This window comes from Anolis carolinensis, chromosome 6, assembly GCF_035594765.1.
Source record: "Anolis carolinensis isolate JA03-04 chromosome 6, rAnoCar3.1.pri, whole genome shotgun sequence".
NCBI classification, from domain to species: Eukaryota; Metazoa; Chordata; class Lepidosauria; order Squamata; family Dactyloidae; genus Anolis; species Anolis carolinensis.
Genome location: NC_085846.1, coordinates 36,388,676 through 36,405,989, shown reverse-complemented (window position 1 = coordinate 36,405,989; position 17,314 = coordinate 36,388,676). Strand labels below are relative to the sequence as shown.

At 38.7% G+C, this 17,314-nt stretch overlaps 1 protein-coding gene and 1 long non-coding RNA gene across 6 annotated transcripts in view; one reads left to right on the top strand and one right to left on the bottom strand.

The window, feature by feature from the left end:
• Positions 1–1,829, bottom strand: part of LOC134292628 (uncharacterized) — a 53,806-nt gene extending 51,977 nt beyond the window's left edge. The window contains exon 1 of one of the 2 annotated variants that reach the window (XR_009999880.1): positions 415–1,829. This is a non-coding gene — a long non-coding RNA (uncharacterized LOC134292628). The remainder of the gene's footprint in view (positions 1–414) is intronic. The other variant, XR_009999881.1, reaches the window with a different exon arrangement.
• efcab13 (EF-hand calcium binding domain 13) overlaps positions 1–17,314 on the top strand; it is a 119,360-nt gene that overhangs the window by 77,727 nt on the left and 24,319 nt on the right. For 3 of the 4 annotated variants that reach the window (XM_062958172.1, XM_062958174.1, XM_062958175.1), the window contains 9 exons: positions 1,088–1,162; positions 3,512–3,610; positions 4,470–4,541; positions 5,940–6,044; positions 8,238–8,306; positions 10,068–10,115; positions 10,748–10,834; positions 11,732–11,836; positions 17,010–17,078. In XM_062958172.1, the coding sequence (XP_062814242.1) occupies positions 1,088–1,162; positions 3,512–3,610; positions 4,470–4,541; positions 5,940–6,044; positions 8,238–8,306; positions 10,068–10,115; positions 10,748–10,834; positions 11,732–11,836; positions 17,010–17,078 (729 nt within the window). The remainder of the gene's footprint in view (positions 1–1,087; positions 1,163–3,511; positions 3,611–4,469; positions 4,542–5,939; positions 6,045–8,237; positions 8,307–10,067; positions 10,116–10,747; positions 10,835–11,731; positions 11,837–17,009; positions 17,079–17,314) is intronic. The other variant, XM_062958173.1, reaches the window with a different exon arrangement.

Genomic DNA, 17,314 nt, shown 5'->3' with positions numbered 1-17,314 from the left:
TTTGGCAAATGTAAATCTCCATGAATATGTGGAGACCACCTTTGGAAAACCACTAGTCAAGAAAAGCATTCACAAGCATTAACGTAATAACGCACAAGTAACTTCAGCTGTTAAACTGCCAAGGATAAATACATGCCACTACAAAAATATATTTGGTTATCAGAGGATGGTTGTTTCTTTGCCATTGAAGTTGCCCAAAAGATAAACACTTCCTTTAAACCTCTTAGTTAAAATATGCACTCAGACATAAAAAAGCAGTCTTCTTTGAAAAATAACGTATCTTGTATTAATTCACCATACAGGCACATTTGTTAATAAAGTTCAGTTACAGGATATAGTTATTCTCTCTGTGTTGAGAACACAGGGTATCAGTCTTTATCAATAGAACATAGTCTCTAGTATAGCTGTACTCACTGAAGTCCATAAGGAAATATTGAAGTCTCTAAACTGACTTCTCCACTGAAGTCCAAACACCAACTTGTATGCATTCACCTCCTCTGAGTTCTGATGGAAGACATCTGCTCCCATTGAAGTCTAAACAGATACTGAACACAAAATGGAGTCTTGAGTCTGCACATGCTCAGTATAATCACATGTCTATAACTCCTCCCACGCCAAAGAGTCAAATAAACTGGCAAATCAACATGCACATAGAATACAGGTTACCAAATATATACCTTAACAAACAAATAGTGTGTGGCTTGGTAGGTTGCCATTTACAATAGTCTTTTAATTAAAAGGCCTTAAAAAGTTTACTATGCTGTTTTAGTTGTACTGTTGTTTTAATGACTTTTTAACATTTTAATTTTTAATGAATTTTTATTTGTGTGGTATGGTATTTTAATGCTGATCTTTTCTCATAATACAATATCTTAATCTATAGCTTACCTAGAAACTTGTAGCATCTGTTTTGTGCACAGGCTTTCATGCCTGCCTGAAGTTGGATTTTATCACTTCTGCGTATTCTGTTCAATTGCTAATGTGCCCTCTTGTGGCTTAACTAATGGTTGTGGCTGTTCTGCTTCCTTGACTGGCTGAGTTCCTGAACGAAGAAGCAGAACAGATCATTTCCCTTTTTGTTTTCCAGAGGATGGCAGAGTTAACCTAAATGACTTCATGAATGCGGTGAGGAGGACTGTTCGGCTAATACTAGGTGCAGAAGGTGAGTGGGACTGGGACCATATTTTAATTATGGCAGACTCAGTCATGGCAGCCTCTGGTAGGCTTACAGCAGTTGCATCTGAACTTTCCATACTTTTGTACTTGTAAAGGTTTCCTGGGAAGGTGTGAAATCTGAGGTTAATGAGATATAATGAAGGAAGATTGCTTTCTGCATTACTTGAAAGTTTTTACTGTTTTCACATATGTGAGGTCCACTGCTGAGCTACTAGGGTTAGTTAAACTCTGACCAGTTGCTATTGTCTCCTAGACTTCAGTCTTTACCATTCTGGCTGGTTATTATGAGACATCACTAGGAATGTTGTGAGCATTCAGAAAATAGGTGCTTGAGAAAGTAAGTTCCTCTGTTCAAATACATAGCTGTATTAATTTGTGGAGCAAGTTAAGTCCTCCTCACTGCCTGATGTGAAAAGGAAAGCAGAATCTTACTTACCTTGTACTGCAACTGCTAAACATTGCAGCTTACCTTCATATAATGTCAGACATATGGTAATGCACATTTTTGTCTTCACATTTGTTTTCAGATTACAGCCACAAACGGGTTTTAAAAAATAAAATCTTATTCCTTTGCACGATTCCCCCAATGAAACCCTCATTCCACACCCAAGTTAATATTTATCCTCTTATTAAGTACATTACCGCCATGGTAGCACCATAGTTAAAGCTGCTAGCTGCAGGAAAAGCTGCTGACCAGAGGGTTAGTAGTTCAAAGCCGCAAGTTGGGGTGAGCTCCCGATTGTCAACCTAGCAGTTCAAAAGCATGCAATGTGAGTAGAACAATAGGTACCGCCTCGGCTGGGAGGTAAAAGGTCACCTCATGCAGACACACAGCCATGCCGGCAAAAAAATAGGGAGAGATCTACGGACATCAGGTTCCTTTGGCAAGGAAAATGGAACAAGAGCACTCCCCAGGGTCAGAGTTGAGCATTGCCTCCAGATGCCGGAAATGAAAAAGGAAAAAGCCTTTACCTTATCTGTGTATTGTATGTTGTTTGTGTAAAAGGCATTGAATGTTAGACTTATATGTGTAGTTTAATCCGCTCAGAGTCCCTCCGGGGAGATAAAGTGGGATATAAATAAAGTGCATTTATTATTATTATTATTATTATTATTATTATTATTATTATTATTATTATTATTATTAATGTAGAAAACAGTGGTTGTGTGTGGAGATGCCTTCAGTGTGAAAACTTTCACAGGAAACATGAAAACACAATGTTCTCCTTTTCCCAAACTGGATTTTACCACCTGCCAGATTGGTGCTTGCGAGAACATTAAAGGAACAGAAATGGTTTCAGACATTTCCATTATAACATAATATCTTTGTTTTAAATAAAAGTGCCATTGCTGGATTATTTTTCACCTATGAACAAATATTCAATGGGTGCTGACGAAGTGGGTTTTTCAGTTCAGCCAAAGCCATTTTGCTTTTTTCAAACGTTTTTAAGCACAAGGGGGAACCTTTTTATGAAGGTGTCTTTGCTAGTTCAGCTTGCAAACATACTGGCCAGGAACTGGTACTTCTCTACTGTACTTATATTTGACACAAAATTAATCTTTAATTGCTGGAACATGTGATTAGCCCAAAATGCTATCTAATCCAGTGCCACGGTAGGCCACGGTAGGCCACGCTCTTGTTACATTAATAGACTACTGCAACATGCTCTAAGTGGGGCTGCCTTTGAAGACTTCTCAGAAGCTTCAAGTGGTCCAATTGCTGGCAGCCAGGTTTCTTACCAGGGCGGTGTACAGGGAGCATGCAACTCCCCTGTTACATCAGCTCCACTGGCTGCCAATCTGCTACCAAGCACAATTCAAAGTGCTGTCTTTAGCCTATAAAGCCCTAAACGGTTCCCACCCAGCTTACCTGTACAAACGTATCTCCCTCTATGAAGCATCATGGAGATTAAGATTTTCTGGGGAGGCCCCGCTCTTTCACCTCCTTCACAGGTGCAACTGGTGGGAACAAGAGACAGGGCCTTCTCAGTGGTTGCCCCTCGCCTATGCAACTCCCTCTCCAGTGATATCTGATCAGCTTCTTCCCTTCTAGCCTTCAGAAAGAAAGCTAAAACATGGCCATGGAACCAAGCTTTTGGAGAATAACTGCAGTGCAATAAATGAATGTAGAATCTGTGCAATGACAATTGGAATGGCCCTGAACTATGACTCTGGATTGTGTGATTCTAATAATTGATGTAACCATTTTTATATGTTTTAATTCACTGGTTTTAATGTAGAGCTAATGGTTACATATAAGGTGGTTATGTGTAGCTTCTAAAGTATAAACCTCAGATAATCACATTACATTGATATTCCTCTGAATTCATCTCAGGGAAAGCTATTGAGATTGGTGACTCAGCTCTAACCAAGATGGGCATCCAAGTAACAGAAGAGGAAATGCAGGAAGCTTTGAAACATGTCATTATTGATAGTGAGTAGATAAGAACAAAAGCTTAAACTATATGCATTTGAGGTGGTTTCCTTCTATTTTGCTTTGTGCTATATTTGTGTCCCTAAATCAGAGCATGGAAAGCTACCACAAAACAGAAAAAATGCATTATAGGTGGCAGCAAATTGTTGCCTAAGTATAGAATATTATGCACAGATCAAAACTATCAAATTGTATCAAATCACTTTGGTACAGGGCTTGGAAAATTACATTTTACAGCAAAAAAAATGTATATCCTCAGAAGACTTTTTTTTCCATTCCTGTAAAATTTGTTCAGATGGATTTGGTTGAGACTCTGTGAAATATTCATTGAAAAACTACATCAAAATGTGCTGTAGGATGTCTCACAAAAACAAAGATTTTGCAGTTTAATAAACTTTTTTCCATGTTTTTATGATAGAACCAATTAGGAAATTACATTTATAACTCAAGAACAAAAATCATGTTACATAGTGTCATCTAAGGGGGCACAAAAGAAGTTTATATTTACAACATAATTTGGGATTTTCTTGAGGGGTTCTGGTGGTTTTGGTTCTTTAGCACCTTATGAAATTGAATGTTTGCCATTGCTTGCTGTAAACCACTCTGAGTCCCCACAAGGAGATATGGTGGGATATAAATAAATTATTATTATTATTATTATTATTATTATTATTATTATTATTATCCTCTTTTGGTGAGGAAACATTTCGCCCATGCCATCCTTTCTTGAGATAAGCCACTTGGGGATACTGGAGTATCTTTCTACACCCAAACACATTCTAGTCACAAACGAGCCTATTATAAAAGGAACATGCTTCATTCTATTGACCATGGGTATGATTGTAATTGTGATTTTCAGTTGATGGCAGAGTGAATTTGAAGGATGTATTGGAGAGTATTTTGCTCATGGAAAGACCTTCAAAGCATGAACGTGAGTAAAATTATGGATGTTGGATATAGATGCTTTTCTACTACAGCACTGCCTGGTATCTCATCAGAAGTGTTCCTTATTAACAGTGACTAAGAGGGACACTCTTCCCTCTGTGCTGATCTGTGTCTCAGCCTGTGTATTATTATATTATAAAGAATTTTTGGAAGAAGGTTTGGAATAAATAAACAATAGAAGTAAAAGTAAGAAAGTATTGTTGCTGTTACACCCTCCCTATAGCAAAGAACTCGCGGTGGCTTCCAAATAGCACTCAAACTAATTAGTTTAAAATATTTAAATGTTTTATAAATATTAACAGATATTTGGAATGAATTAGTGAAGTCCAAAGTCTTTTGTGAACAGCCAGGTTTTCCCATGGCATCTAAATGACAGCTGGAGTTCTGCTCTCCCATATCCCAACACACTGTATTTATCTCACTGGTGGGACATGGAGGAGCCTCTTTCCCAGCAAAACAAAATCCTCAGCCAGGGACGTTACAAGGAGAAGCACTCCCTCATGTACTGAGATCCAAGCCATTTATTCATCACAAAAATCTTGAATTCACATCTGAAATGTAATGACAGCCAGGGCAATTCCTTTAAGATTGACATATGCTATCTAAATAGTATTCCAGTCCGCAATCAAGCTGTTATATTTTGCACTTGCTGAAGCTATTGGGTCTTTATCAAGGCAGCCCTGTATAAAATGAATTATGATAATCTAAACAGAGGTTTAATAGCACAAGGATTATTATTGCTAAGTTATCTCTTTCCAAGAAATACTATAGCTGGTGCACCAGTCAAATGTGGCAGGAAGCTTCTCAAGCTACAGAGTTTGCTTGGGCCTCCAGGAATGGATATGAGAGTACTCCCACGATATCCAATTCCCAATTCCCAAACTGGAAAACCACTAATCAAAAAAGCCTATATCTTGTTGGGATTCAGCTCCGGTTTGCTGTTACTCGTCTAACCTATTACTGTTGTAATGTTCAGTGCCTGCACAGATGCAACTGGTACCAACAACAAGAAGAAATAGGGCCAAGTGTGATTAGTATACTGATGATACCCTAATCCAAACTCCCAATTTTTGTCTGCTGCAAAACTATTTGCTATGGGCACTGAATAGACATAAGTTAGTATTCAAGTGAATGCCGTGTAGCAACACCATAACAAGTTGTGCTGGAACTTGTATGTGGCCAAAGATAAGATAGACAACATCAGAAAAATAGTTTGTAAAATGTAAAGTTCAGATGTCATGAAAAATAAAAGGTTCCCATAAATCACCTGTGTGCACAGGGGTCTTACTAAAGCAAATGTTATAGATTGATTTGCTAATCTCTTTCTCTGGTTAATATATGTGGGCTCTGCCTCTACCTTGTCTCTTTTTTCTTCACAATTCAGGAGATAAAGTCAGTATAAAGGACTTGGACAATGTCATGGCCAACATAGGCATCCATCTTACAGAAGAAGAACTCAAAGAAGTATTAAAAAATACAACAGTGGATGGTTAGTATTTTCTGTTATTTGGAAATTCTGGCGAGCTCTTGAATAATTTGCAAATTTAGAACGTCTGGGGTTTGATGGTGAATGAATAGAACTATCATCAATCCTTCTAGTACATAAATGTCACAGGTTGTATGTGTTGTAGTCTGGCAAGTATCAGAGGATTTTTCTAAAAGTTCAGAGGATGAAGGGGTGGTGGTGATATGTTTCCAAAATGAGGCGTCTGTGAGTATTTAGGGGAAATTGCAGGCAGATCAGGCTGACTAGGCTGATATTTGGAATTCTTTAGATCATTCCCAGGCAACCAGAGATACTGAAAGTACCAGTTCCCTTGAGAAAAGGCCTTGGGAAGATGAGGAGGTTTCGAGCGAGTGTAGATTAGATTTGAGTATGCAAGGTGTGAAAAGCAGGAAAACTAGGTCTTCCTAGAGGATTCGAGTTAAGACCTTGAAGTCCAGGTGCATTAGACATGATCTCATGGGAACCTGGCGGGCTTCAATTAAGTGGTTTGGCTTCAAGCATCTCATAGGAGACAACGTTGTTAAGGGGGATTGGTCTCCTGTTCGTGTTTTCAAGTTCCTGGTTCTTATATTGTCGAGATTCTTGTTTTATGTTCCTGTCTATGCTTATGTACCTTTGGAGAGTTTACCTGGGAGTTTACCTTTGGAGAGTTTACCAATGGATATACCTTGGATTAATTCTGTGTTTTTGGATTCCTTGGCTCTGGGATTTACCATGGCCTTACTGGGTTAGTGCTACTGAACTCTGGCTTATTTTCTGTATTGCTTTTTAATCCTGACTGCCTCTTTTGGATTTGCCTTTTCCCCCTCTTTTTATATACTTTCTTCAATAAACATTTTGTTACTGGATCACTGGACTCTGATGTGTATGGCTTAGAAAATCAAAATAATTTTCAGAATAATTTTAAAGATATGTTCTTGTTACAGTAGAGTCTCACTTATCCAAGCTAAACGGGCTGGCAGAAGCTTGGATAAGCGAATATCTTGAATAATCAGGAGGGATTAAGGAAAAGCCTATTAAACATCAAATTAGGTTATGATTTTACAAATGAAGCACCAAAACATCATGTTTTACAACAAATTTGACAGAAGAAGCAGTTTAATATGCAGTAATGTTATGTTGTAATTACTGTATTTACGAATTTAGCACCAAAATATCACGATATATTGAAAACATTGACTACAAAAATAGCTTGGATAATCCAGAAGTTTGGATAAGCGAGGCTTGGATAATTGAGACTCTACTGTAATTTTTTTTGTTCATAACCTATCATATCTGCTAGGATCATATTGTTTAGCCTTTTAGATGTATTTTTGCAGTTATAGAATTTATTTTAAAATACATGAAATGAAACAAAATGTGTATGCATGATTTATATACACTATAAGAAACACATATTCTGCAACCAGGGAATAAACTCCAGACTCCAGATCTAGCTATTTGGTTGTGGAGTACAGCTTTGAACATACCTTTAAATTATGAACTACATTCAATTTCTAGTCCAGCATAGAATACATCTGTTGAATCAACAGCTGTATGTCAAGTCAGTATTTATTCAACTGACCTATTTAACCTAGGAATAGAAATTGGACTTTCATTCTAAAAATGCTAGAATAGAAAATATCTATCCCTACATGTTACAAAATTGGGAGTTTCAAATAGACAGTTGTTGCTCGAAATAACGTGTCCAATCTTGTGCCCTTCAGTGGTGATAGAAGTATTGGTTGGAGATAATGGGAAAGGTATCAGATTCATGAAGGCTTACAGTCTAACGTTTTGACAGATGAAAATGAGAATACACTTGACGAAGCATCATCCAAGTGTAGTCAATATGGCAAAACTTATTAATGAGTCCAAATAGACAAGCTAAGAGAAATTGCTGCAGTTTGCTTTTGCTTGAGTCTAGTAACAAGATTCTACCTCCTTCTCTTCTTCCCACTTTCCTACAACATTTGCATTTTCAACTCAGCTTACAGCAACTGGGGCAAGCAAAGGACAACAAGGAAAAGTGGAAGTTAAACTAGGACATTTTTAAAGCAACTCAAACATGAGTAGATGATTGTTTGGGACTGTCCCTGTCAAACTGGAACAGTTTGATGTTGTCTGAAGTACCTTGAATGATGCCTGCTCCCGCCTGGCCACCAACTAATTTTTATTTTCTTCTCTTCTTCTCAGCTGAAGGAAAGGTGAATCTAGGGGAAGTGATAAAGTGGGTGAGAACAGTTCAACTGCGCCCTCCCTCCTGTAAGTTAAACTAATAAACTGGCTGAGCATGCTTTGCAAGAATGAATTGTTAAAACAGCCAAGTGGTTCCAAATATGTCACGGCATGTGGAGTGATAGATCTAACACATTTCTGGATAATTGGGGGGGGGGGGGGGGGGAATCAATGTATTAAGACTATTGAAAAAAAAGGAAGATTGGGGACAAAGCTAGATGGGACCACAAATCTGCACTACCTTATTAAAGTATTTGTCCCACTTCTTGTGTATTGGAGTAGGGGTAGTTAATTGTACAATCAATAGGGCATGTGAGTGAAGAGAAATCAGATCACCATTTCCATAACTTATTTTCCATACTCTCTTTTCTCCTCAACCAAGCTGATTTCTGATATAAGGGAAATGTTCAGCTGACTAAGAGATGTTTGTGTGTGTGTGTGTTTGGGGAGGTGTTTGCTCCATTTAATGTTAAAAATAGGTACAACCTCTATTCTGTACATGATCGAACAAATGTGTCTGTCCCACTCAGAACTAGCATGGATATCCATGAATTCCTTTCTTTTGAGACAACATTTCTAAGAATCAAAGTAGATCAGGGACAACTTTCCAGGTATTGCTGGACTGCAACTCCAAGCACTTATCACTGTTGCCTATATTGGCTAATAGGGATGTGTGATCCATTAAAAATCATTCAAAAGTCATTACAAAACTGGGGGTGCTGGTGCTTCATTTCTAAAGTGTTTCTAAAGTATACTTAATGAAAATGTTGTTACTATAATGAGACTTATGAAATGTTGTTTCTACAGTATTTCGTTACAGTAATTGCGCATAATTAAATGACTATATTTGGGAAAACTTATGAGGCTCCTATCTACCTCATTTTTAAAGCAATTGGGGTGGAACTTTCTACAATGGTAGAATACATTTACCATTGTTAACTCTCCAAATTTCAGAATGTTTCACTTATCCACTGATTTTTGGTGAATTTTCAAAGATTTAGGAAGGGACAGACCTCTCTCTCAGCTATCCTGATTGGTGCTTTCTGATGCTGATGCGGTCTGGGAAATGTAGTTTAGGGAGAGCCTTTTGAATTTTCTGGCATGGGGCTCCTCCTTTCCCAAACTATATTTTCTAGAGTTCTGTGCTTTTCCCAAAATGCACTATTCCCTCTTTTGCCTGCTGCTAATGTTGAGACTGCATTAATTTCACAGAGGAATAGCAAGGCAGTAAGGGAGCCTTTGGCTTTGCTTCTTTGCCTTGCATTTAATATGAAACCGACTTTGGGAGCCTTCTGATATTTACAAAACTTAAATGAAAAAGTATGGGATAAGTTTTGATTCTAAAATATTTGGTGTGAGCCACACAAATGCTTAGAATATGGCTTCCGATTTTCAAAATTTCAAATTTTCTCACAATTTCTGACTTCCAATTTTTTTGCACATGCCTACTGGCTAGGGCAACTGTGAGTTGTATTGTAAGGACATCTGGAGACTCGCCCCTAGATAGTCTGTTCAGTGGTGAACAACTAGTTCTAGTTATCTTCTTTACACACAGGTAAGCATAGGCACACTGATGCAGATCAGGGCCTACTACGTTTGTGTGTGCGCCTTCAAGTCACCTGTTGACCGATGAAAATTGCATAAATTTTTTCATAGGTTTTTCTCAGGCAAGGAATATTCAGAAGTGGTTTGACCACTTCCTTCCTCTAAAATATAGCTACAGCACCTGGCATTTATTGGTAATCTCCCATCCAAGCACTAAGCAAGGATGACCCTTCTTAATTTCAGACACAGAATCTGGTGCCTGTAGGAGACTGCTAGAAGACATGCGGGATGGTAAGGGAAAGTTTACCCTCCCAATTTGCTTAGCTAAATTTTAAAATTAAATGCAGACTCCCTTTGAGGTTTGTGGGAAAGTTGAGTGGGGTTACAGGGTTGTTGTATGTCTTTCGGGCTGTGTGGCCATGTTCCAGAAGTATTCTCTCCTGATGTTTCGCCCACATCTATGGCAGGCATCCTCAGAGGCTGTGTGACACAGCCTCTGAGGATGCCTGCCATAGATGTGGGAGAAACGTCAGGAGATAATACTTCTGGAACATGGCCACACAGCCTGAAAGACATACAACAACCCTGTGATCCCGGCCATGAAAGCCTTCGACAACACATTGAGTGGGGTTGTATCTAGTTCTTTAAAAATAGCTGGTAGGAGGAGTTTTAATATTCCGTTATCTGTGTATGCTGCACAAAATCCAATCAGGTTTTTGCTTGTAAGTAAAATAGAGTGGAGGGATAGAGTATAGACTCTACACATTTATTATACTGTCTGTTTTGATACTCGTGCTACCCTAAATGATTTCTAAAAAAATTTTCTAAGGCTTCATTGTCTTCTATCAACCTAGCTGTCTCCCTTTTTTGTTTCTTCTTCCAATATCAATTTCTTTTGCCTGCCTTACATTTTCCCTATGTAGCTAATGGGAAGATGAGCTCAGATGATTCCAAAGAAAAGATCACTGTGGAGAAGCTCCCTACGATAATGGTAGATGGATGGACAAAAGGTACTATTGGATAAAGGAGTGTTGCGAGTAGTGATGTAGACATCAAACATAATGTACCCTGTATTTGTTTCAGCCAGCCAATAAGGTGTTCTTACAATGTCAATTGCTGTGAAGTCAACCTTCACGTGCTCTCCTTTCTTTGATGCTGTGACCTGACTCCTTTTTTAAGGATTCTAGAAATGTAGTTTGAGACAAGGCACAGCAGTTTTACCACCAGGGACTGGGAATCAATATTAGGATCCCTACTGCATGCCAATGGTGGGGAGGGATTTTCCAGTTGGAAACAAATGGGGATGTACTTGATAATTTATAATTCCCTATACCTTTATAATTTTGGATTTCGTAACCAGGGATTTCCTCTGTACTGGATAGCAACTGCATTGGTTCCCCATTGCCTGGCCCTGGTATGCCTCATGATAAGTCTTTGGGCCTTGGGGAAGGAGAAAGCAAAAGTGACAAAGTATTTTTCTGAGCATCCTTCAAACGTTCTGTGAACGTTTATATGAAATATTGGGAAACTGCTCAAATCATTGCCAGCCTTCAACTGGGAAACCTCACAAATGTTTAATCCTTTTAGCAAGACACATATGTGTCCCCACTTTCAACCTGAGCTTAGAAAAAAATCTTTTGAGATACAACTTCCTAAATCCTCCAGCCAAGATGTCATAACTTATAATTCAGAAAATGGGAACATTTCCAGAACTTCCTTCAACCAATGCCTTTGCTTCATTTTCTTATGGTCTACTGTTCTTCCAATTTTACACTGTCCTGGATGCCTTTGTTCCAGTATCTAATATTCACATTCTGAGAGGAGTACAGTATTGAGGATAAAATGATGCACATTTCCTTGTACCTAGAGTAAATAATCTTTGCCAACACTTCTCTCTATTTTCTCAGAAAAAAGGGTTGATATCGACAGCTTAGATGCAATCTTGGATGAACTAGGGATCCATTTAACCAACAAGCAGCTGTATGAGGCACTGAAATATTCTCCAATGGACGGTTGGTTTCTTTGTTCATTTATTCCCAGTCAGAAGTTGTCAATTTTAGTAATTTCATGTAATTATGAACTATTCAGAACTCTTGGTCTCATTCAGCAAGAGAATTTTTATGAATGTAAGAAAGGAGTAGGTAAAGGTAAAGGTTTTCCCCTGACATTAAGTCTAGTCGTGTCCGTAAGTTATCCATACAAGAACATTTTTCAGAATGCATCTGACCACCTTGACAATGAAAATTATTTCATAGCTACAAAATGTTCATTGTGAATATAAATAAATTACTAAGTGTAAAAATACAGTGGTGACCTCTGGGATCCACATTCCACATAATGAATATTACTCTTATACATTATAGCTCACAATGATTTATCACAGAAAGACATCTTTTTCTTTTCAACAGCCAATATTCACTTGGCAACTTATATCTATATAAATAAAAGAGTGATGGCATCAGGACAGCGGACAAAACAACAAAACTACAGGCCCCCCAACCTCGAAATTTGACAACACAACCCATCACCCATGCCTCAGGGTTGATACAACAAAAAGAAAAGAAAAATAAAGTCCTAATTAGAGGGAGAGCAATAATTGTTTTTATCCAATTGCTGCCAGTTTAGAGGGCTAATCTCTGCCTAGCAACCAAGGGACAGCCAGGGTTCAGTTAGGGAACAGGCAAATTTAGGCCTCACTTAGGCTTCTTCCACAGATTATCTAATTTGCACTGGATTATATGGCAGTGTAGACTCAAGGCCCTTCCACACAGCTATATAACCCATTTTAAATCTTACATTATCTGCTTTGCACTGGATTATCTTGACTCCACACTACCATATAATCCACTTCAGTGTGCATTTTATACAGCTGTGAAGAAGGAGCCTCATATAATCCAGTTCTAAGCAGATAATATAAGATTATCAATATACAGTAGACTCTCAGTTATCCAACATAAACAGGCCGGCAGGATAATTAAATATATTGGATAATAAGAAGGGATTCAGGAAAAGCCAATTAAACATCAAATTAGGTAATCATTATACAAATTAAGCACCAAAACATCATATTATACAACAAATTTGACAGAAAAGGTAGTTCCAAGCGCAATAATGCTATGTAGTAATTACAGTAGAGTCTCACTTATCCAACATTCGCTTATCCAACGTTCTGGATTATCCAACGCATTTTTGTAGTCAATGTTTTCAATATATCGTGATATTTTGGTGCTAAATTCATAAATACAGTAATTACTACATAGCATTACTGCGTATTGAACTACTTTTTCTGCCAAATTTGTTGTCTAACATGATGTTTTGGTGTTTCATTTGTAAAATCATAACCTAATTTGATATTTAATAGGCTTTTCCTTAACGCCTCCTTATTATCCAACATATTCGCTTATCCAACATTCTGCCAGCCCGCTTATGTTGGATAAGTGAGATTCTACTGTACTGTATTTACAAATTTACCAGTAAAATATCACAATGAATTTAAAACACTGACTACAAAAACATTGATTATGAAAAGGCAGACTGTGTTGGATAATCCAGAACATTGTATAAGCGAATGTTGGATAAGTGAGATTCTACTTTGATATGAAATAATTTCTGGGATAGAATAATGCAGAACAATATAATCTCTAAAACCAGGACAATAAATAAAGAAATAAAGAAAGTAAATAAAGCAAGGAAATTGGAAATTTCACAAAGGAAACAATCAGGGCCAGCTAGCACCTCCCAAGAAAGGATTTTTCCAGAAAGGAAGCTGAGAAGGCAGTGAAGCACTGTGTATTACCAAAGTCATTATTATTACTATCATTACTATCATTACTATTACTATTATTATTGTGTTGCGGTCAACCGTGAAAATGAATACAATCTCGCTCCAAGTATTCAAAAACACTAAAATCAGAATATATAAAAATTAATGTGGTATAATAAAACAGAACAATATAATCTCTAAAATCAGAACACTAAATAAAGAACAACACTCTGAAAATAGGGGAATTCCACACAGAAAACAATCAGGGCCAGCTAACACTTCCCAACAAAGGATTCTCATCATCAAAGTCTGGCCAATCCTCTGTTTTCTCAGGGCCACAGACAGTAGAAGCACATAAAATATTGCAAACAACACCACTCTAAAAACAAGGTAATTCCAGACAGGAAACAATCAGGGCCAGCTAACACCTCCCAACAAAAAAATTACTCAGGGAGGAAACAGCCAGGCTTTAAATCTGCAAGGCCATTACATCCTAATCATTTTTCCTAATTGCAGCATTCATACTTGCATCCAACAGACAAAAAAACCAAAACAATCAGAAATATTGTATATTCACAACCTTTAGGAAATAATATCCCCCGATGGCACAGCATGTTAAAGCGCTGAGCTGCTGAACTTCTGGACCGAAAGGCCGCAGGTTTGAATTGGGGGAGCGGAGAGAGCCCCCACTGTTAGCCCCAGCTTCTGCCAACCCAGAAGTTCAAAAACATGGAAATGTGAGTGCAGGTACTGCTCCAGCTGAAAGGTAACGCCGCTCCATGCAGTCATCCCACATGACCTTGGAGGAGTCTACAGATAACGCCGGCTCTTCGGCTTAGAAATGGAGATGAGCACCAACCCCCAGAGTCAGACATGACTGGACTTAACGTCAGGGGAAAACCTTTACCCTTGACCTTAACTACCACCAATTCCTCAATACTTTATTTCCCAGACCACCATTCTTCGCCACAGCAACGCGTGGCCGGGCACAGCTAGTCTATATATATAAAAGGATAAAGTTGCGGGTGCAGTGACTATAACAACAAAACTAAACATCCCAGAAATACGAAACTTGGCAACACAATGCAAAAGCCTTGCCTCCCGGTTACAACAACACAACCACACCACAAAACCACAATCCGGACCCACAAAACTCACAACAACACATCATGACTATAACAACACAACTAAACGCCCTAGAAATACAAAACTTGGCAACACAACGCAAAACCCTTGCCTCCCGGTTGTAACAACACAATCACACCACAAAACCACACTGGACCCACAAAATTCACAACAACGCATTGTGACTATAATAACACAACTAAACACCCCAGAAATACGAAACTTGACAACACAACGCAAAAGCCTTGCCTCCCGGTTGTAACAACACAACCAAACCACAAAACCACAATCTGGAGCCACAAAACTCACAACAATGCATTGTGACTATAACAACACAACTAAACGCCCCAGAAATACGAAACTTGGCACACAACTAAATGCCCCAGAAATACAAAATTTGACAACACAATGCAAAAGCCTTTCCTCCCAGTTGTAACAACACAACAACACCACAAAACCACAATCCGGACCCACAAAACTCACAACAACGCATCGTGACTATAACAACACAACTAAACACCCCAGAAATACAAAATTTGACAAAACAACGCAAAAGCCTTGCCTCCCGGTTGTAACAACACAATCACACCACAAAACACAATCCAGACCCACAAAACACACAACAATGCATTGTGACTATAACACCACAACTAAACGCCCCAGAAATACGAAACTTGGCACACAACTAAACGCCCCAGAAATACAAAACTTGACAACACAACGCAAAAGCCTTGCCTCCCGGTTGTAACAACACAACCAAACCACAAACCACAATCTGGACCCAAAAAACTCACAACAACGCACTGTGACTATAACAACACAACTAAACCGGATGGCCATCTGTCTGAGAGGTTTGGGTGGGTTCTTCCTCCATGACAAAAAGAAAGAAAGGGGTTGGATTGGATGCAAACTACAAATTCCAGCACCCCATGTCATGGAGTCCATGCATTTCAATTAGAGGCCTCTTCCTTCTCCCTTTCCCCGCCATCCAACCCATTGACCCAGTTCCATGGCTCCGCAGGCAGGAAAGGCTGGGACGGATAGAACGAAGGAAGGAGGGAGGGAAGGGAAGCGAAGGAACGCCAAGTACAAGAGCCCTCCCTCTCTGCCCGGAAGGCCAAGAGCAAAAGGGAGAGAAAGACCATTGATCCGGTTATATATTACCCTCCTTTCTGACCAGTGTGTTCTTATCAGCGAGCTCAGGATTGGAGCAGAGAGGGAACAGCATAGGAATAAAGGAAACAAGGAGAGCACCCACTCTATCTATCCATCCACTCATCTATCCATCCACTCACCCACTAACAATAGACACCTACAAAGGCAAAAATCAGCCATTCACTGAGTCTACAAGGCCATTCAGTGCTCATCCACCTCCCCAATCCCTACATTCACACTTGGTCTCCAAAAAAACAATTACAATAATAACAATGACAACAACAATAAGAATCTACACCATCACAGGCAAGAAGCAGCCAGGCACTGAGGTTGAGAGGCCAGTCAGTGCTACACTGGGCCTCCAAAAAACAATACAGTAGCATCTAACTTATCCAGCCTTCATGACCACTACAACAACAACAATAATAAACACCTACACAGGCAAAACAAAAAAAAAAACTATTGTACCACAATAAGATGTAAACCGCACTCAGCAGAATCAGACATCACGATTAACAACAAACCAAAAACAACAGGGATCTCAAGCAATTATCAATCAACACAAAAATTGAAGAAGGTAACAGACTTCAAATACTACTACTAATGTGAGTATAAAGAAGGGTGGAGGTCACAGCATAAATACAACCTAATGTAGACTGACCAACACCACCAGACTAAGCCACAGCAACGCGTGGCCGGGCACAGCTAGTGACATTTTAAAATTCTATGAAAACTGGAAAAAATTCATAGGTCCTAAGTCTGGTTTTAGATTACCAACGTAACTAATTTTCATTGATGCTATAAATATATTTTAAGATATGACGACAGTCCTCATATCAGTAGGAGAGTAAGGGCGACTCTGATGATGGAATAATAAGTGGAAAGGTGAAGTTGCCATCCACTTCTCTTCGGATTGGGCGTTCACAACTCCCATTGCAGGCCATTTTTGCCTCTAGTTTACCCACGTGTGAAATCACTATATCTGCACTTTGCTTTGACTTCCAGATTTGGTTTCCCCCTACCACCAAAATGATTCCAGTCTTCACCATGCACCCTATTCTAAGATGCAGAAAGTTAGCTAGGCAACAGCTAGTTCAAGATTGCTCTGTGCCTTGTTCATAATCTTTGCTTGTTCTGTGCAGTTGATGGGAAAGTGGAATTGGAACCATTCATGAGAGGTGTCAAAGACATCTTGAGAAATCAAAAAACTGGTAAGGAATCATAATACCTAAAGATTAATGATATTAGTACAACAATATTAAGGATTTCTATTAACATTCTAATTTGTCTTCTAAGTATATTGCCATCTCGGTTGATAAGAAATAAAGTAAGGTTGTTGCTGTTGCTAATACCTTAAAAACTCAGGGCCATGGCTTTCTTGACTGATTCAATCTAAGGGGAATGGAACCTAAATGCTTAAAAATACTTTCCCCATCCTGCTGTTCTT